The sequence below is a fragment of the Drosophila nasuta genome, chromosome 2L, assembly GCF_023558535.2.
Source record: "Drosophila nasuta strain 15112-1781.00 chromosome 2L, ASM2355853v1, whole genome shotgun sequence".
Lineage (NCBI taxonomy): Eukaryota > Metazoa > Arthropoda > Insecta > Diptera > Drosophilidae > Drosophila > Drosophila nasuta.
In genome coordinates, this window is record NC_083455.1 from 24,351,776 (window position 1) to 24,373,383 (window position 21,608).

General features: G+C 39.9%; 9 protein-coding genes across 9 annotated transcripts; 8 read left to right on the top strand and 1 right to left on the bottom strand.

The window, feature by feature from the left end:
• Positions 1-204: 204 nt before the first annotated feature.
• On the top strand, positions 205-1,108 carry LOC132794058 (accessory gland protein Acp29AB-like). Its single transcript, XM_060804285.1, has 2 exons — positions 205-308; positions 368-1,108. Exons 1-2 carry the CDS (start codon positions 249-251, stop codon positions 1,028-1,030), a joined length of 723 nt encoding a protein of 240 aa, XP_060660268.1. The 5' UTR covers positions 205-248; the 3' UTR covers positions 1,031-1,108.
• A 1,204-nt stretch (positions 1,109-2,312) lies between these two features.
• LOC132791896 (C-type lectin 37Db-like) lies at positions 2,313-3,233 on the top strand. The gene is made up of 2 exons (XM_060801020.1): positions 2,313-2,464; positions 2,526-3,233. Exons 1-2 carry the CDS (start codon positions 2,414-2,416, stop codon positions 3,174-3,176), a joined length of 702 nt encoding a protein of 233 aa, XP_060657003.1. The 5' UTR covers positions 2,313-2,413; the 3' UTR covers positions 3,177-3,233.
• Positions 3,234-3,620: 387 nt separating this feature from the next.
• Positions 3,621-4,488, top strand: LOC132798139 (C-type lectin domain family 4 member M-like). Its single transcript, XM_060809876.1, has 2 exons — positions 3,621-3,738; positions 3,799-4,488. The coding sequence occupies exons 1-2, from the start codon at positions 3,679-3,681 to the stop codon at positions 4,438-4,440; spliced, it is 702 nt and encodes a 233-aa protein (XP_060665859.1). The 5' UTR covers positions 3,621-3,678; the 3' UTR covers positions 4,441-4,488.
• Positions 4,489-4,859: 371 nt separating this feature from the next.
• On the top strand, positions 4,860-5,802 carry LOC132798137 (accessory gland protein Acp29AB-like). Its single transcript, XM_060809874.1, has 2 exons — positions 4,860-4,999; positions 5,058-5,802. The coding sequence occupies exons 1-2, from the start codon at positions 4,940-4,942 to the stop codon at positions 5,700-5,702; spliced, it is 705 nt and encodes a 234-aa protein (XP_060665857.1). The 5' UTR covers positions 4,860-4,939; the 3' UTR covers positions 5,703-5,802.
• Positions 5,803-5,921: 119 nt separating this feature from the next.
• LOC132798138 (accessory gland protein Acp29AB-like) lies at positions 5,922-6,781 on the top strand. The gene is made up of 2 exons (XM_060809875.1): positions 5,922-6,048; positions 6,109-6,781. Exons 1-2 carry the CDS (start codon positions 5,989-5,991, stop codon positions 6,751-6,753), a joined length of 705 nt encoding a protein of 234 aa, XP_060665858.1. The 5' UTR covers positions 5,922-5,988; the 3' UTR covers positions 6,754-6,781.
• A 314-nt stretch (positions 6,782-7,095) lies between these two features.
• Positions 7,096-8,081, top strand: LOC132798136 (low affinity immunoglobulin epsilon Fc receptor-like). Its single transcript, XM_060809872.1, has 2 exons — positions 7,096-7,254; positions 7,315-8,081. Exons 1-2 carry the CDS (start codon positions 7,195-7,197, stop codon positions 7,960-7,962), a joined length of 708 nt encoding a protein of 235 aa, XP_060665855.1. The 5' UTR covers positions 7,096-7,194; the 3' UTR covers positions 7,963-8,081.
• A 180-nt stretch (positions 8,082-8,261) lies between these two features.
• On the top strand, positions 8,262-9,108 carry LOC132796943 (uncharacterized). The gene is made up of 2 exons (XM_060808311.1): positions 8,262-8,368; positions 8,428-9,108. Exons 1-2 carry the CDS (start codon positions 8,309-8,311, stop codon positions 9,073-9,075), a joined length of 708 nt encoding a protein of 235 aa, XP_060664294.1. The 5' UTR covers positions 8,262-8,308; the 3' UTR covers positions 9,076-9,108.
• A 783-nt stretch (positions 9,109-9,891) lies between these two features.
• Positions 9,892-13,595, top strand: LOC132796934 (glutactin). The gene is given in 5 exon segments (XM_060808298.1): positions 9,892-11,040; positions 11,689-12,360; positions 12,437-12,802; positions 12,860-13,371; positions 13,373-13,595. Coding segments are annotated over 5 exon segments (2,028 nt in total). The 5' UTR covers positions 9,892-10,650; the 3' UTR covers positions 13,461-13,595.
• A 4,154-nt stretch (positions 13,596-17,749) lies between these two features.
• On the bottom strand, positions 17,750-21,053 carry LOC132798466 (glutactin). The gene is made up of 2 exons (XM_060810332.1): positions 19,869-21,053; positions 17,750-19,807 (listed from the first exon to the last, which is right to left on the bottom strand). Exons 1-2 carry the CDS (start codon positions 21,013-21,015, stop codon positions 17,859-17,861), a joined length of 3,096 nt encoding a protein of 1,031 aa, XP_060666315.1. The 5' UTR covers positions 21,016-21,053; the 3' UTR covers positions 17,750-17,858.
• Between the last annotated feature and the right edge of the window lie 555 nt (positions 21,054-21,608).

The window sequence follows — 21,608 nt, forward strand, 5'->3', positions numbered from 1 at the left end:
TATTTTTATATACAAATACATTGCAGTAAATGTATAATATATATATAAATTCTTATAGAGCCAAATTTGCATAGAGTATGCATAAGTATACAGTCTAAATATTATTGTGAATTAGCTGACTATCGTCGCAAGTTACAAACGGTTTGTGTTTTTGAGTTTTCGCTGTAGTGAATTAATCATATTTCGACTTGAATTCGCTGAGAGTTGAGCTCAGTTATTAAGAAGCTTTGTTGTAAGTCGGTTCAAAAATGTTATTCCTTTTGAGAGCCATCGTTGTGCTCGCTCTTTTGCACTCCTTTGGACACACGGTGCGTATACGTAATTAGTTATTCGTGCAGCTGCTTAAACGAACACTTCATTCGTTCAGCAAAATGCAGACGATCAGCTGGTGATCAAAGTAAACCCATGCGATAGCTATTGCTTCAATGTGTTGAAGCCCATGTTGGAGCACATATCCATTATGCAAAATCGGTGGGAAGAATGCGGAGCAATGAAATCGGCCAATGCCAGCGACAGACTGGATAAAATTGAGCAACAGTTGCTGGCACAGCAAGCAATTCAAGCGACAAATGCAGCAGCTATTCAGGAAAATAAACAGAATTTGACGGACCAAATGAAGTCAATTGAAAAGTATAAGCGGGAATTGCGAAAACCCTTTGAGAAGATCGGATCTGGATATTATTACATCGAGAATGCGATGAAACTCAGTTGGTTTGCAGCCGTCCACACATGCCATCGATACGGTGGACATTTGCTTGAGCTGAATAATCGCGAGGAACTGGATGCACTCATTCCGAAACTGCATAAAGATTACTCTTATTGGATTGACATCAATGACCTCAGCCATGAGAATGAATTCCTTTCGATGACAACAGGCCTGGGGGCAGAGTTTCTCAACTGGAGAACTGGGGAACCGAATAATGCACAGCAATTGGAGCATTGCGTGAATATGTTTGGAATAGGTTTTCAAATGAATGACTTTAAATGCGGCGCAGAGACGTATTTCATCTGTGAGTCATTTGAGGAATAAAACAATACATAATATGCGAGTGTACAAAATAAAAAATAAATAAATGTCTTATGAATTATTACAATATGGAAATAGCATAATAGTTATGAATTGATTTCTTATCAGGACTTAACACTTTCTTGCGGACTCTTGAATTATTAATTGAAAGTCAAGTTTTTAAAAATTTCTCAAGTATTTATATCGTAGTCTTTCGAGCAGTTTATTGTATTATCAAAAGTGGGCCAACGTAATGTGTATGAAATATTTCAATTGGTGTGCAATTATAAATAATTTATTAAAATGTTCAGATTACATTCAAGTAAATAAACTTGAGATATTGATTCAATGTGATGTTATAAAACAACACATCTTACAGATTAGTAATAAATTCATTTTTTGCGTTATCGTATTGATATCGAATTATATGTGAACAAACAAATTTTTTATGGTATTACGAAGCAAATGTTTATAATTTAATATGAATCATAACAAAACTAAACAAGTAAGAAAGTTACAGTCGAGTGTGCTCGACTGTGAGATACCCGCTACGCATTTTTAATAAAGGCAAAATATTGCGGTATTATTTTCAAAATATACCAAAAATACTAAAAATATACCAAATATACGGCATAATATACCAGATTGTCGTCCAGGGCAACTAAAACCCCTAGTAAGTAGGCGTTTTTGCCCATACAAAAGTATTTCTTTAATAACTTCGACAATTTTTATCTGATCGCAACCAAATTTTCAGGAATCATAACTACTATAGTTATTGTATATACTAAAATTCGCAACTCTAGCTATAAAATTGCGCTTGTTATTATTTTTTTAGATTTGCGGGGGCGGAAGTGGGCGTGGCAAAAATTTGAAACAAACTTCATCTGCGTGCAAACATAACAAATGCTGCCGAAAAAAAATTATAGCTCTATCTCTTATAGTCTCTGAGATCCAGTGTTTCATACGGACAGACGGACAGACACACAGACGGACAGACGGACATGGCTAGAGACGATCGCCTGTTGACGCTGATCAAGAATAAAGTACAAAGTTATAATACCCTTCTACCCTTTGGGTAGCGGGTATAAAAAAGGAACAACTTAGAAAAACTTCTTCAATACTTTAAATCAATATACATATTGTATATATTCATTGGTTTATATTTACAATTTGATATAGGGTAAACTAAATTTGTTACACTCCGTTCTTTTTCTGTGTGAAATTATAATGAAATGCAGAATTCTTAGCTTTTATCACTGTGTAAAAACGGATAGAATACAGATTTAATTTAGTTGTGCTTAGTGAGCGTAGCTAACTTAAGATATTTTGACTGAGATCCGCCTCCAGTTGAGCTCAACTATTGACAAGCTTCGTTATAAGCGATAACTCCGCAAAAGTTGGTACAAGATGATATTACTTTTCCTTATGCCTGTTTTGTTGCATTCCTTTGGCTATGCGGTGCGTATATAATAAGAAATTAATGCAGCTGCTTAAACGTACTTTTTTCGTCCTTTGGCAGCAAGCTATTATGGTCCAACCTATGACATGCGAAGCCTTCTGCTTGAGACAGTTAAAGCCCTTGACCTCCACCATAGCCACACTGAATAATCATTTGAGAGTATGCGAGTCAAAGCACTCCATCAATGCCAGCGCCAGAGTGAATAGAATTGATGAAGAGTTAAAGCAACAGAAATTCACGATATTGTCTAATTCGCATGAGATTTTTAAAAATAGAGAGAGTTTGAGGGACCAAGGCAAATTAATTGAAAAGCGTAAGAGGGAATTGCGACAACCCTTTATTCGAATCGGATCCGGATATTATTATATTGAACATACAACGAAACTTAATTGGTTTGGAGCCGTCCACGCATGCCTTCGATACGGTGGACATTTGCTCAGGCTGAATAATAAAGAGGAGCTGGATGCACTCATTCCGAGACTGCAAAAATATGGTACATATTGGACTGATATCAATGATCTCAACAAAGAGAATGAATTCCTATCGATCACCACTGGTTTCGGAGCTGAATTTCTTAACTGGGGAATGTGGGAGCCAAATAACGGAGGAGGAATTGAGAATTGTGTGAGCATCGGTGGATATAATTTTAGAATGAATGATTTTAAATGCTCTACGAAGATGAATTTCATTTGTGAGGCTTTTGAGGAATAATACAAATATGTGCGAGTGTACAAAATAAATACGAAATAAATGTGTTAATAGTAATAATTTCTTGGAGTTCGTGATTAAAAGTTTCCTAAATATTTACATAAATAGGAATATTTCGAACAGTTTATTGTATGTGATATTACAATTATATCGTTATAATTGAATATCAAAAATGTTACGTTTGAAATACTTTCTTTGATTATACATAGCTCCAAAGTTCAAAATGAATTTGTGAGATTTATAAAAATTTTTAATATACATTCAATCATAAGTTATAAAAAAGTTTGAATTAATGATTCAATGTTACTAATTGTAGGATGTTATGTAAATCTATTATATAATTATTACTTTAAAGCGGATATAATGCACATATATGTAGTTAATAAGTGTAAAATTTTAATTGTCTACAGTTTGTGTTCTGAAGTTAGCGAGCGTAGCTCTCTTTTGATAACTCGCTTGAGATTCGATTGTAGTTGACCGAGAACCGCGTTCAAGTCGACACAAGATGATATTGACTTTCGAAGGCATCCTTATTCTTGCTCTGTGGCATTCCTTTGATAATGTGGTGCGTATAAGTAATCAGAAATTAAAGAAGCTGATTAAACGTGTTTTCCTCCTTCGGCAGCAAGGAATTGTGGTCGGAGCACCTGCACCATGCGATGCCTACTGCTTCAACGAGTTGAAACCCCTGCACAACAACATTGCCACACTTAATCATCGTTTGAGCGAATGCCAGACAATGCAATCTGTCAATGCGAGTGCCAGACTGGATAAAATTGATAAAGAGTTAAAGAAATTAAGGATGTCGGCTAATACGCAACGCATTTCGAGAAATATAAAGAATTTGAGCGATCAAGTGAAATCATTTGAAAAGCGTAAGAGAGAATTGCGAAAACCCTTTGTTCAGATCGGATCTGGATATTATTACATTGAGAGTGCGATGAAACTCACTTGGTTTTCAGCCGTCCACGCATGCCATCGACACGGTGGCCATTTGATCACGCTAAATAATCAAGAGGAACTGGATGCAATCATTCCGAAACTGTATGCAAAGGGCAAATACTGGATTGACGTCAATGATCTGACAGTTGATGAATTCGTATCGATCACCACTGGATCGAGAGCTGAATTTCTTAAGTGGGCAAAAGGAGAACCAAACGGAGGAGCAAAAGAGGAATGCGCAGACATCGAAGGACCAACGTTTGCAATGAATGATCTCAATTGCGACGCGAAGAACTATTTCATATGTGAGGCATTTGAGGAATAAATTTATTGAGAATGGTTTTAATTTAGAAATGTAGATAGTAATTGTCAACATTTTCTTGCGGACTCTTGAATAATTTATTATTGATGGCGATCTTAAGAATTTCCCAAATATTTATATCGCAATCTTTCAAACAGTTTATTATAGTAACATTGACGATCTTAACTTGGATGTGATAATAGAATTATATACATCCATCTGAGTAACAAAAGTGTAACGTTTGAAGTAGTTCGATTATACATAGCTTCAAAGCTCAATGCGAATCTGTGAGATTTATAAAACTGTTTTATAAACTTTGAGTCTATGTGACTAATTGTTGAATGTTATCTACATATATTATGTAATTATTGTTTTAAAGCGAATAATAAACATTTAGTTAAATAGTGTAAAATATTAATTGTCTACAGTTTGTGTTATGAAGCTAGCGAGCGTAGCCGTCTTATGATAACTCGCTTGAGACTCGATTGTAGTTGACCGAGAACCGCGTTCAAGTCGTCACAAGATGATATTCCATTTGGTAGGCATCCTTATTCTTGCTCTATGGCATTCCTTCGGTTATTCGGTGCGTATAAGTAATAAAATTAACGAAGCTGTTTAAAGGTGTTTTCTTCCCTCGGCAGCATAGAATTGTGGTCGGAGCACCTGCACCATGCGATGCCTACTGCCTAAACGAGGTGAAACCCCTGCACAACACCATTGCCACACTTAATAATCGTTTGAGCGAATGCGAGACAATGCTATCGATCAATGCGAGTGCCAGACTGGATAAAATTGATAAAGAGTTAAAGACACAGAAATTCAGGGTGTCGGCTAATACGCAACGCATTTCGGGAAATAGAAAGAATTTGAGCGATAAAGTGAAATCAATTGAAAAGCGTAAGAGGGAGTTGCGAAAACCCTTTGTGCAGATTGGATCTGGATATTATTACATTGAAGATGGGATTGTAATAAGTTGGTTTGGAGCCGTCCGCTTATGCCTTCGATTCGGTGGCCATTTGATCACGCTAAATAATCAAGAGGAACTGGATGCAATCATTCCGAAACTAACAAGGAACCGCTACTGGACTGACGTCAATAATCTGTCAGTTGATGATTTAGTATCGATCAACACTGGATCGAGAGCTGAATTTCTTAAGTGGGCAAAAGGACAACCAGACGGAGGAGCAAAAGAGGAATGCGTGAGCATCGTTTCACCAAAATATGAAATGCATGATTACTCATGCTGGACGAAAAATTTTTTCATATGTGAGGCATATGAGGAATAAATGTGTTGAAAATTGTTTCATTTTGGAAATGTAGATAGTAATATATTTATATCGCAATCTTTCAAACAGTTTATTATAGTAACATTGACGACCTTAATTTTGAAGTGATAATACAATTATATACATATATTATTATTTTAAAGCGAATAATACACATTTAGATAAATAGCGTAAAATATTAATTGTCTACAGTTTGTGTTCTAAAGTTAGCGAGCGTAACCGTCATTTGATATTCGATTGAGATTCGACTGTAGTTGACCGAGAACCGCGTTCAAGTCGACAAAATATGATATTGTCTTTTGAAAGCATCCTTATTCTTGCTCTGTGGCATTCCTTCCGTTATGCGGTGCGTATAAGTAATCAGAAATTAAAGAAGCTTTTTAAACGTGTTTTCCTCATTCGGCAGCAAGGAATTGTGGTCGGAGCACCTGCTCCTTGCGATGCCTACTGCTTCAACGAGTTGAAACCCCTGCACAACACCATTGCGATACTGAATAACCGTTTGAGCGAATGCGGGACAATACAATCTGTCAATGCGAGTGCCAGACTGGATAAAATTGATAAAGAGTTAAAGACACAGAAATTCAGGGTGTCGGCTAATACGCAACGCATTTCGAGAAATAGAAAGAATTTGAGCGATAAAGTGAAATCAATTGAAAAGCGTAAGAGGGAATTGCGAAAACCCTTTGTTCAGATCGGATCTGGATATTATTACATTGAAGACGGGGTTACATTGAGTTGGTTTGGAGCCGTCCGTGCATGCCTTCGATTCGGTGGCCATTTGATCACGCTAAATAATCAAGAGGAACTGGATGCAATCATTCCGAAACTGACAAGGAACCGATACTGGATTGACGTCACTGATCTGGAAGTTAATGACTTCGTATCGATCACTACTGGTTGGAGAGCTGAATTTCTTAAGTGGGCAAAAGGACAACCAGACGGAGGAGCAAAAGAGGAATGCGTGAGCATCGTTTCACCAAAATATGAAATGCATGATTACCCGTGCCTGCCAGAGAACTATTTCATATGTGAGGCATTTGAGGAATAAAAGTCTTGAAAATTGTTTCATTTTGGAAATGTAGATAGTAATATATTTATATCGCAATCTTTCAAAAAGTTTATTATAGTAACATCGACGTTTTTAATTTGTATGTGATAATACAATTATATAGATTTATCTGAGTAACAAAAGTTTGAAGTAGTTCGATTATATATGGAGTTATGCCAAAGCTCAATACGAATCTGTGAGACTTATAAAAATGTCTTATAAGCATGCAAGCATAAATTATAGAAAACTTTGAGTCAATGTGACTAATTGTTGGATCTTATGTAAATCTATTATGCAATTATTATTTTAAAGCGGATATAATGCACATTTAGTTTAATTGGCTACAGTTTGTGTTCTGAAGTTAGCGAGCGAAGTTAACTTCTAATATTTCGATTGAGATTTGATTGTAGTTGACCGAGAACCGGTTTAAGTCGATATAAGATGATATTGACTTTCGAAGGCATCCTTATTCTTACTCTGTGGCATTCCTTTGATAATGTGGTGCGTATAAGTAATCAGAAATTAAAGAAGCTGATTAATCGTGTTTTCCTCCTTCGGCAGCAAGGAATTGTGGTCGGAGCACCTGCTCCTTGCGATGCCTACTGCTTCAAAGATCTGAAACCCCTGCACAACAACATTGCCACACTTAATCATCGTTTGAGCGAATGCGAGACAATGCAATCGGTCAATGTGAGTGCCAGACTGGAAAAAATTGATAAAGAGTTAAAGACACAGAAATTCAGGGTGTCTGCTAATACGCAAGGCATTTCGAGAAATAGAAAGAATTTGAGCGATCAAATGAAATCAATTGAAAAGCCTAAGAGGGAATTGCGAAAACCCTTTGTTCAGATCGGATCTGGATATTATTACATTGAGGGTGAGCTCAAACTCAGTTGGTTTTCAGCCGTCCACGCATGCCTTCGACACGGTGGTCATTTGATCACGCTTAATAATCAAGAGGAACTGGATGCAATTATTCCGAAACTGTATGCAAAGGGCACCTACTGGACTGACGTCAATAATCTGAGTTTTAGTCAATACGTATCGATGACCACTGGATCGGGAGCTGAATTTCTTAATTGGAGAAAAGGAGAACCAAACGGAGGAGCAAAAGAGGAATGCACAGGCATCGAAGGACCAACGTTTGAAATGAATGATTTCAATTGCTACACGAAGAACTATTTCATATGTGAAGCATTTGAGGAATAAATGTGTTGAAAATTGTTTCAATATGGAAATGTAGATAGTAATTGTCAACATTTTCTGGCGGACTCTTGAAAAATTTATTAATGATGCCGATCACAAGAATTTCCCAAATATTTATATCGCAATCTTTCAAACAGTTTATAACATCGACGATCTTAATTTGTATGTGATAATACAATTATATACATATATTATTATTTTAAAGCGAATAATACACATTTAGATAAATAGCGTAAAATATTAATTGTCTACAGTTTGTGTTCTGAAGCTAGCGAGCGTAGCTCTCTTTTGATAACTCGAATGAGATTCGATTGTAGTTGACCGAGAACCGCGTTCAAGTCGTCACAAGATGATATTCCATTTTGAAGGCATCCTTATTCTTGCTCTGTGGCTTTCCTTCGGTTATGCGGTACGTATAAGTAATCAGAAATTAAAGAAGCGGTTAAACGTGTTTTCCCCCATCGGCAGCAAGGAATTGTGGTCGGAGCACCTGCTCCTTGCGATGCCTATTGCTTCAAAGAGCTGAAACCCTTGCATAACACAATTGCCACACTGTATAACCGTTTGACCGAATACGAGACGATGCAATTTGTCAATGCGAGTGCCAGACTGGATAAAATTGATAAAGAGTTAAAGACACAGAAATTCAGGGTGTCTGCTAATACGCAACGCATTTCGAGAAATAGAAAGAATTTGAGCGATCAAATGAAATCAATTGAAAAGCGTAAGAGGGAATTGCGAAAACCCTTTGTTCAGATCGGATCTGGATATTATTACATTGAGAGTGCGTTGCAACTCACTTGGTTTGCATCCGTATTTGCATGCCATCGACACGGTGGCCATTTGATCACGCTAAATAATCAAGAGGAACTGGATGCAATCATTCCGAAACTGTATGCAAAGGGCACCTACTGGACTGACGTCAGTGATCTGTCAATTGATGAATACGTATCGATCACCACTGGATCGAGAGCTGAATTTTTTAATTGGAGAAGAGGAGAACCAAAGTCAAGTGCAAGTGAGGAATGCGCAGGCATCCAAGGACCAAGGTTTGAAATGATTGATCTGAATTGCCGGTCGAAAAATTATTTCATATGTGAGGCATTTGAGGAATAAATTTATTGAAAATTGTTTCAATATGGAAATGTAGATAGTAAATGTCAACATTTTCTTGCGGACTCTTGAATAATTTATTATTGATGGCGATCTTAAGAATTTTTCAATTATTCATATCGCAATCTTTCCAAAAGTTTATTATATTTACATTATCGATCTTATTTTGTATGTGATAATACAATTATATACATCCATCTGAGTAACAAAAGTGTAACGTTTGAAGTAGTTCGATTATACATAGCTCCAAAGCTCAATACGAATCTGTGAGATTTATAAAACTGTTTTATATATAAGCAACCATAAGTTGTAGAAAACTTTGAATCTATGTGACTAATTGTAGGATGTTATTTACATCTATTATGTAATTATTGTTTTAAAGCGAATAATACAAATTTGTTAAATAGTGTAAAGTATTAATTGGCTACAGTTTGTGTTCTAAAGTTAGCGAGCGTAGTTAACCTCTAATATTTCGGTTGAGATTCGATTGTAGTTGACCGAGAACCGCGTTCAAGTCGACACAAGATGTGGAGAAAAGTTGAGGATCAAATACGGGTTGCGTGAATATTGAAGGACCAAAGTTTGAAATGAAAAATTTCAAATGCGCCACTGAGAACTATTTCGTATGTGAGGCATTTGAGCAGCAAAACAATACGAGCATATTAATGATTTGATTTGTAAATGTGATTTAACACTTTCTTGCGGGTCGAGTATAAATAAATTGTTTGAATAATTCATTCGGAGGTGGCATTCTAAAGAATACTCCAAGTATTATGTTATCATCGGGTTAAATTTATGTTAAATTATTGATAATGTATGTGATAATACAAGCATATATAGATAAATATCAAAAAGAGTTAAGAGTTCAGCTCAAAAAGGTTGTTGACCTGTCAAAGTTTATAGCGGCTGCCTGTTTTAAGGTTTTGTATTTAATGGTAAATGCTTTCACCCGCTGCTCGCAGTGATTAATTTTGATGTGCGCAAATTGAGACTAAGTCCGAAAACCAGTAGCCGCAAATCTCCGTCCGCCGCCGCCGCCATCGAGATGAATATTAATTAAAAATTTAAATTCATTTGGCCCGCAGCTTTAAACGCATAATTGAAGCTTGGACTTTCGTCGTGAGAAAGATAAACGTCAGAAGACCGACAAAACTATTTACGAGAATACGTCGACAACTATTAATGCTGTGTGTTACCAAATGTGACGATCAGCTGACCAAATTAGTTCAGCTCGTGATTGGCTCAGCTGGAATTGACCTCTTGCCGGACAATTAGCAAATTGCTGGAACTTTGTGATGCTTTTACTTTTAAGAAGACCGCAACAACCACAACAACAACCGAAACAACGTAAACAAAAACAAAACCGGAGCAAACGAATTCCATAATTAATTATTTGCACACCATTAAAAGCAATGGGACACCGTTTTTCACATCTCTTATATGCATGGATCACTATGTAGTCTTCGAGTCTGTGATGCCATTCCATTTTCGGCATTCTTTTTTTCGGCGTTCTTCTTAGCATATACATATGGATGCTAAAGGCCCGGCTCCGAGTCTCCAAGTCTCTGTTCATGATCTATGCGCACCGGGGTGAAACTTTTTCTATTTATTTTTCTTTCTTTTCATTCGCGGACAAGTTCGACCTGGGCAAAAAGCTCAACCGGATCATCTTCCAAGGTTCAGTTGAGTTTCGTGCGTATTCGAGTGCTGTCGTCTTCATTCTCCTGCTCATCTATGTCATCTGGATCCGTAGTCTTCGTCATCATCATCGTTATCGCTTTGCTCTTAGCTGTTGAGGCACGAGTGCGTGGCAAACAATACGATGAGGAGAAGGACACAATTGTCGAGCTGCCCAAACTGGGCGCCATTCAGGGCAAAGTCATCGAGACAGCGTGGACTAATCGAGAAGTTCTACAGTTTGTGGATATGAGATACGCCGAGCCGCCAACGGGACAATATCGATTCAAGGTAAGCTTTAAGTTATTATTATTTTATTGAAATAACAAAACCAATTCTTTATTGCAATGAGATGAGCCATAGCAAATTAGAAGAACATAGAGAAAAACATATCAAGAATACATTATTAAATCAAGAAATTTGAAACGGGAGCAAAATTCAAAATAATCTTATATTATGTTAAACAGCTTTCTCAACTTTTTTTTAGTATAAACTTCATCAGTGAATAGCTTCTAAAACTAAAACAAGAGTACACATTTAAAAATAATTACCTAATAATCGTAGTTCTAAACAATGTCATTTTATAAGATCCAATTCGTTTAAAATGGAAATAAAAATAATAAATTAATCATTGTCTTCAGATTGATTTATTATTTTTATTTCCATTTTAAACGTATTGAGATTATTTCGAACTCTGTTTATTAGGTTAATTGCAAAACAAAAAACACTTTAAAGTATTCATATTTCAAGAAGTTCACTAAATTAACTTTTAGTTTTGCTCTATTTCTTGAGTTTCTCTTTCCAATTTTGGCCAATGTTTATAGTTGAGTTAACACATTTTAAACATAAGTCTTTAAAAGGTTAAAAATCATTAAACGAATCACTTTGCAGTCTTTTGATTTTTGACGCATCATTAATTCAATTCCCTCCTCTGTGCAGCCACCGCGTCCCATAGAGCCCTGGGAGGATGTGATGGATGCGACAGCCGAGAAGATTGGCTGCCCCTCGGTGGTGTCCATGGATTCGCTGACCAAGCTGGACGATGTGCTCGACGTGGAGGATTGCCTCACCATGACAATCACGACACCAAATGTAACAGGCGCCTTGCCGGTGCTTGTCTACATCCACGGGGAATATCTCTACGAGGGCAGCAACTCTGAGGCACCGCCAGACTATCTGCTGGAGAAGGATATAGTGCTGGTGACGCCGCAGTATCGCCTTGGTCCCTTTGGCTTTCTGTCCACCAAGACCGATGAGATTCCCGGCAATGCGGGCTTCCTCGATATCTTTCTGGCGCTGCAGTTCGTCAAGCACTTTATCACATACTTTGGCGGCGATCCAAGTCGAGTAACCGTTGCGGGTCAGGTGGGGGGAGCAGCCATAGCGCATCTGCTGACACTTTCGCCGATGGTGCAACGGGGTCTGTTCAGTCAGGTGATCTATCACTCTGGCTCCGCCATCATGCCCATCTTTCTGGAGGACAATCCTCGCAAGCATGCCCAGGAGATTGCCCAAAAGGCCGAGTGCCAAATGGTCACTGTGCGTGATCTCAACAATTGTCTCATGGAGCTCAGCGCCATGGAGCTGCTGAATGCCTTTATGGACCATGCGGTAAGTGAATGTCACTCCACTCTACTCACTTTTCGAACTTTAAACACTCAATAAAGTACTCTCTTCTTGTTGTCAGTTGGAGAAATCTGATCTGGGCATTGGACACACTGGAGGTATACAGTTTACCATCGGCGGACCGAGTGGCGTATTGCCCAAGCATCCCTATGATCTGATGCTGGAGTCCAACTTCTCGTATCCTGCCATGGGCGGCTGTCCCAAGAACGCAGGCACGCGTGTGCTCAACGAGATTGTGGAGAACGATTTTGAGGGAAAGATACCGGATGACGAATACAACACCTACAACTACATTGATCACATCATACGCCAGGTTGTGGGCACTGACAAGACCATGCTCCTCACCAGCTTCATCACACATGACTTCTTCAATCGCCAGCTGCTCGAGAATGGCACTTTCGATATGCTGATACCCAGGCTAATTGATGTGAGTACTGCGATTGTGAAGAGTCGGACAGAGTAACAATCTTTTCTTATTTCTCAGGTGGCGGGTACACTGAACCACAAGCTTCCTGTGTTGTTGGCACTGAACATGAACAACAAGCACAATCCGGACAACACATTCCTCTACTCCTTTGACTATGCGGGCGAGTTCAATCGCTATCGCGAAATGGACGAGGAAACGAATATGCAAAGTCCTTTCAAGGCGGGCGTTTCACTCACAGACGAGGCGCTTTATCTTTTCCCCTATCCGGAGCATGTGCAGCGTCTCAGTCCGCCCGATGAGGCAATGGCTCGCCGCATGGTGGATCTGTGGACCAACTTTGTCATCACTGGCAATCCGCTGGGCTCCTACAAAGCAGGCTACTGGCCACCCATGACCACACTCTATGGCCCCTACATGAAGATCGACGAGACTCTCACCATTGCCGGCAATTACTTCAATGAGTTCTCCGCTACTCTGCGTGACGAGGATCAGGGTCACAGTCTCATTCGCGAGATTTACTATCTTCGCAAACGTGCTCATCAGAAATCTCAGGCACAGCGCAAAAAAACAGGCGACGGCTGTTGCCAGTAAACTTAAAAAAGTGCACGTTAGGAAGAGTCTGGTAAAGCGTCCCAATCGCAACAAGATACGCTTCTAAACTGTTTAATTAGCATAATTAAAATGATGAAAATTTATATTAATTTAAATTACAATATTGTATTTATATGAAACATAATTTTGTACATTCTTTAATATAGAGTAAATAATTGTCCACAAGATTTAACTTAATTTAAAATGTCAATTACAAAAATGTATAAACTTGTCAGATCCTTAAAGATTTGGCCGAGATATAGCCAAAAAAACGAATTTTAAATTGGCGCTAAAGAAATGTAAATTTTGTTGCATACTTTGAGGGTGCGAGAATGTTAGTTTTTCAAAAACAAGCTATATATCGGCCGTATCCTGCCGCCTAGTCAAAGGACTCATATTGCCAGGATCGCAAGGACCAACTCTAACGATTGGCATCAACAAAATATGGGGTCATCTAAGGATCCAATTCTTGAAATTTTTCAGTCCGGAACTCCAAGAAAACAGGCGAAATTCATAAATTGCAGGATAACTCGTGAACTACAAGGACGATCGCAATGTCCTTTGGCGCCGTGATAGCTCTCATCAAAAAACTTCGTTTGACACAGGACTCGTAAGGATCAGACAGGATATGACTAAGATATACGCAAATTTCTGTATACAAATTGGTCACATTATCTCAGGTCCTGTAAGGACATTTGTCCTTTTGAGTATACCAATTAGTTTGTTTTAGTACAAGCAATCCTTGTTCCAAAGGACATCGCGATCGTCCTTCAAATGACCGAGATACAGTGAATTTTTGAAATTTTTGGCCATTTTTCTATGGTTACCCCTTGAAAAAGTTGAAGGTAAATTTTTTGAAAGATCCTTAAAATCCTTGAATGGCAATCAATAGTCCTGGTTATCCTGATTACAAAAAGGTAAGTCCTGTTAGGATCCTTTACGATTTGACAGAGATATAGCAAAAAAACGAAATAAAAAATCAAAAAAAAATTGTTTTGAAATTTAACGGATTTGTTTCAAATTTAAATTTGGCGCTAGACAAAATACCATTTTTTGTTGCATACTTTGAGGGTGCGATATTGGTATTTTTTAGAAAACATGCTATATTTCGGTCATATCCTGCCATATTTTCAAAGGACACATATTGCCAGGATCACAAGGACTAAAACTATCGCTTGACATACAGCACATGTAATTTTTCCGTTTCGTTTGAAAAATAAAATATACCAAGATAATAAATTGCAGGATAACTAGTGAACTACAAGGACGATTGGAATGTCCTTTGGCAGGAGGATAGCTCCCATCAAAGAACTTTGTTTGACACTGGACACGTAAGGATTCGCATGGATATGACCAAGATATATGCAATTTTCTGTCTACAGAAAGGTCACTTTATCTCGAGTCCTGTAAGGCCATTCGTCCTTTAGAGTACACCAATAAATTTATTTTTCTGTAAGCAATCCTTTTGCCAAAGGACATCACCATCGTTCTTCAAATGACTGAAATACAGTGAGTTTTTGAAATTTGTAGCCTTAAACAATTTTTAGTTGAACTATATGGCGATAGATGGCGCCTGTTCAAAATGTAATTCCGTCGTTGAGCAATGGATGGCGCCACAAAAATAAGCCGGTTTCTGCTTGCTACTGATTTCTGTTCGCCTGGTATTTCACTAGCTAAGTTGGCAATTTCTGTCTGTTCACGGTAGCTTCAAGTGGGCAACAACAACAACAATCTCCATTCACGAAGATCAACCAATTTTTGTTGCATACTTTAAGGGTGCGATAATGTTAGTTTTTCAAAAACAAGCTATATCTCGGCCATATCCTGCCACATATTAAAAGGACACACATTTCAAGGATCGCAAGGACCAACTTTAACGATTGGCATCAACAAAATATGCGGTCATTTAAGGATCCAATTCTTGAAATTTTTCAGTCCGGAACTTAAGGAAAACAGGCAAAAACCATAAATTGCAGGATAACTCGTGAACTACAAGGACGATTGCAATGTCCTTTGGCACAAGGATAGCTCCCATCAAAAAACTTCGTTTGACACAGGACTCGTAAGGATCAGACAGGATATGACTAAGATATACTCAATTTTCTGTATACAAATTGGTCATATTATCTCAGGTCCTGTAAGGACATTCGTCCTTTTGAGTATACCGATCAGTTTGTTTTAGCACAAGCAATCCTTGCTCCAAAGGACATTGCGATCGTCCTTCAAATGACCAAGATACAGTGACTTTTTGAAATTTTTGGCCATTTGTCTATGGTTACCCCTTGAAAAAGTTGAAGGTAAATTTTTTGAAAGATCCTTAAAATCCTTGAATGGCAATCAATAGTCCTGGTTATCCTGATTACAAAAAGGTAAGTCCTGTTAGGATCCTTTACGATTTGACAGAGATATAGCAAAAAAACGAAATAAAAAATCAAAAAAAATTGTTTTGAAATTTAACGGATTTGTTTCAAATTTAAATTTGGCGCTAGACAAAATACCATTTTTTGTTGCATACTTTGAGGGTGCGATATTGGTATTTTTTAGAAAACATGCTATATTTCGGTCATATCCTGCCATATTTTCAAAGGACACATATTGCCATGATCACAAGGACTAAAACTATCGCTTGACATACAGCACATGTAATTTTTCCGTTTCGTTTGAAAAATGAAATATACCAAGATAATAAATTGCAGGATAACTAGTGAACTACAAGGACGATTGGAATGTCCTTTGGCAGGAGGATAGCTCCCATCAAAGAACTTTGTTTGACACTGGACACGTAAGGATTCGCATGGATATGACCAAGATATATGCAATTTTCTGTCTACAGAAAGGTCACTTTATCTCGAGTCCTGTAAGGACATTCGTCCTTTAGAGTACACCAATAAATTTATTTTTCTGTAAGCAATCCTTTTGCCAAAGGACATCACCATCGTTCTTCAAATGACTGAAATACAGTGAGTTTTTGAAATTTGTAGCCTTAAACAATTTTTAGTTGAACTATATGGCGATAGATGGCGCCTGTTCAAAATGTAATTCCGTCGTTGAGCAATAGATGGCGCCACAAAAATAAGCCGGTTTTTGCTTGCTACTGATTTCTGTTCGCCTGGTATTTCACTAGCTAAGTTGGCAATTTCTGTCTGTTCACGGTAGCTTCAAGTGGGCAACAACAACAACAATCTCCATTCACGAAGATCAACCAATTTTTGTTGCATACTTTAAGGGTGCGATAATGTTAGTTTTTCAAAAACAAGCTATATCTCGGCCATATCCTGCCACATATTAAAAGGACACACATTTCAAGGATCGCAAGGACCAACTTTAACGATTGGCATCAACAAAATATGCGGTCATCTAAGGATCCAATTCTTGAAATTTTTCAGTCCGGAACTCAAAGGAAACAGGCGAAAAACATAAATTGCAGGATAACTCGTGAACTACAAGGACGATCGGAATGTCCTTTGGCACAAGGATATCTCCCATCCAAAAACTTCGTTTGACACAGGACTCGTAAGGATCAGACAGGATATGACTAAGATATACGCAATTTTCTGTATACAAATTGTTCACATTATCTCAGGTCCTGTAAGGACATTCGTCCTTTTGAGTATACCAATTAGTTTGTTTTAGTACAAGCAATCCTTGTTCCAAAGGACATCGCGATCGTCCTTCAAATGACCGAGATACAGTGAATTTTTGAAATTTTTGGCCATTTTTCTATGGTTACCCCTTGAAAAAGTTGAAGTTAATTTTTTTTAAAGTTCTTTAAAATCCTTGAATGGCAATCAATAGTCTTGGTTATCCTGATAACAAAAAGGTAAGTCCTCTTAAGATCCTTAACGATTTGACAGAGATATAACAAAAATTAAAAAAACAGAAAAATTGTTTTGAAATTTAACGGATTTGTTTCAAATTTAAATTTGGCGCTAGACAAAATTCCATTTTTTGTAGCATACTTTGAGGGTGCGAACTTGGTATTTTTTAGAAAACATGCTATATTTCGGTCATATCCTGCCATATTTTCAAAGGACACATATTGCCAGGATCAAAGGGACTAAAACTATCGCTTAGACCAATCCTTGTGCCAAAGGACATCATGATCGGTCTTCAAATGACCGAGACACAGAGTGTTGAAAGTGTTGGCGCTGACCGAAATTTTAATTGAACTATATGACGATAGATGGCGCCAGCGCAAAATTAATTCCAGCTTCAGTCAATAGATGGCGTTTGCTTTCTGCTGATTTCTGTTCGCCTGGTATTGCACTCGCTAAGTTGGAAATTTTTAGCCGTTCAAGATCCTTAAAAATTTGGCAGAGATATGACATGTATTGCAATTATAATAATATTTCCAAATTTGCTTTGATAAATTAGCAAGGCTGATTTATATTTATTAACCAATTTTTTATACATTGTATATATTGGAATTTACATTATTAGTGAAATATTAAAATGAATTGGATATTTAAAACAAACGAAGATGATATCTGCGCATTTGCTTAGCACGACGCGGACCTAAGGAATTTTTATATTGTGGTTCATATTGATTGTTTACTGGGGATTCTTCTGCTTCAGCATCCTGTTCTGCGCTGACATTTGCCTGTGGGACGGAGCGGCTCATCTGCTCAGCTATCCATTGTTCGTAAGCTTTAACATAGTCCTCATACGAGGGGAAATCATCAAGATTAGGACCTTCGGGCTGAGCAGGTTGTGACTCACGCTCTTGTTGCTCTCGTGCCACCTGCTCGCGTTGCTGCTGCTCCCGTTCTTCCTGCTCGCGTTCTTGCTGCTGTCTTGCCTCTTGATCCCGTTCTTCTTGAGACCTCTGCTCTTGCTCCCAGTGGCGTTGATATTGTCGCTCTTGCTGCTGTTGCTCGGTTTCGCTTGGCGCTGGGTATTGTCGCTGCTGTTGCTCACGCGCTTGCTGCTCGCGTTGTCGCTGTTCGTGTTCTTGCTGTTGTCTTGCCTCATTCTCTCGCTGCTCTTGGTCTTGCTCAGTTTGCTCCCGCTCCTCTTGCTGACGTATTGCCAATTGATCGCGCTCTTGCTGTTCGCGTTGACGTAGCTCACGCTCCAATTGCTCTAGTTTCAATTGTTCCCGTTGGATTTGCTCTTCGCGTTGTCTTTGCTCAAGTCGACGCTCCTCCTCTTGACGTTGCAGTTCTTCGCGTTGTTGTTGTTCAGCCTCCTGTTGCTCTCGTTGCTTCAGTGCCAATTCACGCAGCAGTTGCTGTCTTCTTTGTTCTTGGGAATCATAATAGTAGGGAGTATAGTAGGTTGGTTGTTGTGGCGCGGTGGGATCTTGAGGCTCAGCGGGCTGTGGTTGCTGTGGCTGTTGTTCGTAAGTTGGTTGCAGAGGCTGATAAGTTGGCTGCTGACGCTGATAAGTTGGTTGGTAAATTGGTTGCTGTGGCTGGTGGGCTGGTTGCTGAGGCTGTTGCTGATAAGTTGGTTGCTGTTGCTCGTAGGTTGGCTGCTGTGGTGGCTGTTGTTGGTAAGTTGGTTGCTGTGGTTGATAAGTTGGCTGCTGTGGCTGGTGGGCTGGTTGCTGAGGCTGTTGCTGATAAGTTGGTTGCTGAGGTTGGTAAGTTGGCTGCTGTGGTGGCTGTTGCTGATAAGTTGGCTGTTGCTGCTCGTAAGTTGGCTGCTGTGGCTGTTCCTGATAAGTTGGCTGCTGTTGCTCATAAGTTGGCTGCTGTTGCTCGTAATTTGGCTGCTGTGGCGGCTGTGGTTGATAGGTTGGTGGCTGCTGTGGTCTGTAGTACGGACGCCTTGTCGTAGTTGTTGCTGGAGCAGCGACTGCACTCAGCTGTGGGTATAGACTGGGCACATTGATGCCCTCGCCAAAGTGCTGATCCTGTTCCAAAATGTTTTGCCGCGAATTGGTGAAACGCAGGAACGGACCGTACTCCGAGGTAGCCTTGGGCCAAACGTTCGCATTGGGATTGGGAATACCGCTCTGGGCAAAGTTCACCCACATGGCAACCAAAGCGCGGGCCAGCGACTTGTCCTCGGGATTCAGGTTGCTCACCTCCTCGGGATAGGGGAACAGGTAGACGGAGTCGTCACTCAGCGAGGCATCCACGCCGAAGGGCAGCGGATTGTCGAGGTGTCCAAAGCGATGGTGTTCGCCGCGGTAGTCAAAGGTGTACAGATAGGTGGGGTTCTTTTTGTGCGACAGTCTGATGGAGTCAATCACCGGTCCACGATACAAAATCAGATTGGTCAGCTCGAGCAAACCCTGCGACACACTGCGAGCGTTGACGTAGCGCGTCTGCTCTGGCGTGAAGATTTCACGGATCGCCCAATCATGCCAGATCTTGTGCTGCTGTGGGGGAGCTGTGTGACGGAGCACAACGTTGATGTAGTCGCTGATGTTCGTCGACTGCAAGCTTTGAATCTGATCGTAGAAACCTGCCAGACACAAAAAGTCATTAAAGTTTATCACTAGAGAACATAAGAATGCCAAACTTACGTGAGAGTATGAAGGCGCTGGCATCCTTGGCAGCACCCACAATCAGGGGCTTCGTCTTGTTCAGCTTGTTGCTGTTGGCAATCAGCGCAGCAGGATGTTCGGGCAGGAAACCAAGGGAATCGCCAACGACCAGCTTGAAGCCACCCAACGAGCTGAGGCCACGTGGCTCGTTCTGTTCATGCAGCTGCTGGAAGGCGCTCACCAGCTGCGAGGTGCGCAGATTACTTAGACACAAGTACACAGAACCTAGATTGCGGCCATTGACTGGAGGACAGTTGGCAAGACGAGCGAACGTGGTCAAAGTTTCCAAGGGCTGCTCATCCAACAGATAAGGATTCAGCGCGGTTCCCGACTGCAGAATCAGCTGCTGGAAAAGATCTTGTGTACGTGGACTGATGCTGAGTGCATGCGCCAAGGTCGCACCACCAGCCTGTCCAATCAAAGTGACCTTCTCCGCATCACCGCCGAAGTAACGAATGTTAGCTTTAACCCACTCCAAGGCCAACTGCAGATCGGAAAGCGCAACGTTGCCTGGCAACGCTTTCTCCAGTGCGCTAAGGAATCCAAATGGCGCCAGACGATAGTTGACCGATACCAGGACGACATCGTGCTCCAGGACATAGTCAGGCTGTGCCTCTTCGGCACCGCCATCGAACAACATTTCACCGTGGACAAAGACGAGCACAGGCAGCTGCTTGGCTCCGGCCGGAGCATAGATGTTCAACGTGAGGCAATCATCGACATTCTCGCCACGTGCCTCGGCCTCCTGCAGGCGCTGAACCTCCGGGAATTGGGCGCAATTCGGTGACGAACGCGTGGCATCGATGCGACCCTGATACGGCAAACGTTTCGCTTCCTGGAAGCGTTCCAGACGAGTGCCCACTTTGGCATAACGCACACCCAAAAAGGCATCGATGGGTCGGTTCTTGATTGTTTTAAAGCCACGCAATCCATTCACCTCTCCCACACCGGGAATCTGCACTCCACCACTTGATGGTGGCTGAGTTGTGGGTTCCTCCTGCCAAGGCGCAGGTCGCAGAGGTTGAGGAGTGAAGACATCCCAGTCGTGGAAGCTGTTGGTGGGTTGGGCGTGGCAGATGCCTACAAGTGGCAGAAGCAGCAGCAGAATCCTTGGATCCAGCTGCATGTTGTGCTCTCGAAAGTGGTCAAAGTAAAACTGATTTTCGATTCGAAAATGTGGCAAGTACAACTAAAGGAAATCAAAAGTTCAAACTTAATCGCTCGAGACAGGGACACAGACAGAGACAGAGACAACGACAGAGAGATAAAGATTGAGATGAACAAATCTAGTGGGGACAATAGACAACAAGACTTGGGAGTAGCTTCTAAGTAGTTCTAGTTCTCGTGCTCGCTCTAGTTTTAATCTCAACTCGGCGGCAGTTTTGTTGTTTTTGCCCGCACACACACACACACTGTCGTAATTGTCTCTATCGGTCTATCAATGAAATGAGATGGTGCAAGTGTCACATTAGCACTCTGGGTTATCACCGCTTCTGTTCTGTTTTTAGTCTATTTAAAAAAGTACTTGATGAAATGAAATTTGAAAATCATCAACATAGAACTCAATTACACAACTCGCTAAGCATTGAAATAGTACTTCAAAATTAAGCAATTAAAATTAACTACAATTAAATAATAAATAAATAACTTATATATGATACTTAGTAGACTTACTCTTCAATCAGACCTAGAAATTGTTATTGAGAAGAATTCGATTTC

Bases quoted from the DNA above. Each gene is read 5' to 3' on its own strand.
- LOC132794058 (XM_060804285.1), top strand. From the start codon at position 249: ATGTTATTCCTTTTGAGAGCCATCGTTGTGCTCGCTCTTTTGCACTCC. The intron at 309-367 runs GTGCGTATACGT...TCATTCGTTCAG, and splicing joins TGCACTCCTTTGGACACACG to CAAAATGCAGACGATCAGCT.
- LOC132791896 (XM_060801020.1), top strand. From the start codon at position 2,414: ATGATATTACTTTTCCTTATGCCTGTTTTGTTGCATTCCTTTGGCTAT. The intron at 2,465-2,525 runs GTGCGTATATAA...GTCCTTTGGCAG, and splicing joins TGCATTCCTTTGGCTATGCG to CAAGCTATTATGGTCCAACC.
- LOC132798139 (XM_060809876.1), top strand. From the start codon at position 3,679: ATGATATTGACTTTCGAAGGCATCCTTATTCTTGCTCTGTGGCATTCC. The intron at 3,739-3,798 runs GTGCGTATAAGT...CTCCTTCGGCAG, and splicing joins GGCATTCCTTTGATAATGTG to CAAGGAATTGTGGTCGGAGC.
- LOC132798137 (XM_060809874.1), top strand. From the start codon at position 4,940: ATGATATTCCATTTGGTAGGCATCCTTATTCTTGCTCTATGGCATTCC. The intron at 5,000-5,057 runs GTGCGTATAAGT...TTCCCTCGGCAG, and splicing joins GGCATTCCTTCGGTTATTCG to CATAGAATTGTGGTCGGAGC.
- LOC132798138 (XM_060809875.1), top strand. From the start codon at position 5,989: ATGATATTGTCTTTTGAAAGCATCCTTATTCTTGCTCTGTGGCATTCC. The intron at 6,049-6,108 runs GTGCGTATAAGT...CTCATTCGGCAG, and splicing joins GGCATTCCTTCCGTTATGCG to CAAGGAATTGTGGTCGGAGC.
- LOC132798136 (XM_060809872.1), top strand. From the start codon at position 7,195: ATGATATTGACTTTCGAAGGCATCCTTATTCTTACTCTGTGGCATTCC. The intron at 7,255-7,314 runs GTGCGTATAAGT...CTCCTTCGGCAG, and splicing joins GGCATTCCTTTGATAATGTG to CAAGGAATTGTGGTCGGAGC.
- LOC132796943 (XM_060808311.1), top strand. From the start codon at position 8,309: ATGATATTCCATTTTGAAGGCATCCTTATTCTTGCTCTGTGGCTTTCC. The intron at 8,369-8,427 runs GTACGTATAAGT...CCCCATCGGCAG, and splicing joins GGCTTTCCTTCGGTTATGCG to CAAGGAATTGTGGTCGGAGC.
- LOC132798466 (XM_060810332.1), bottom strand. From the start codon at position 21,015: ATGCAGCTGGATCCAAGGATTCTGCTGCTGCTTCTGCCACTTGTAGGC. The intron at 19,808-19,868 runs GTAAGTTTGGCA...TGTGTCTGGCAG, and splicing joins CAGCGCCTTCATACTCTCAC to GTTTCTACGATCAGATTCAA.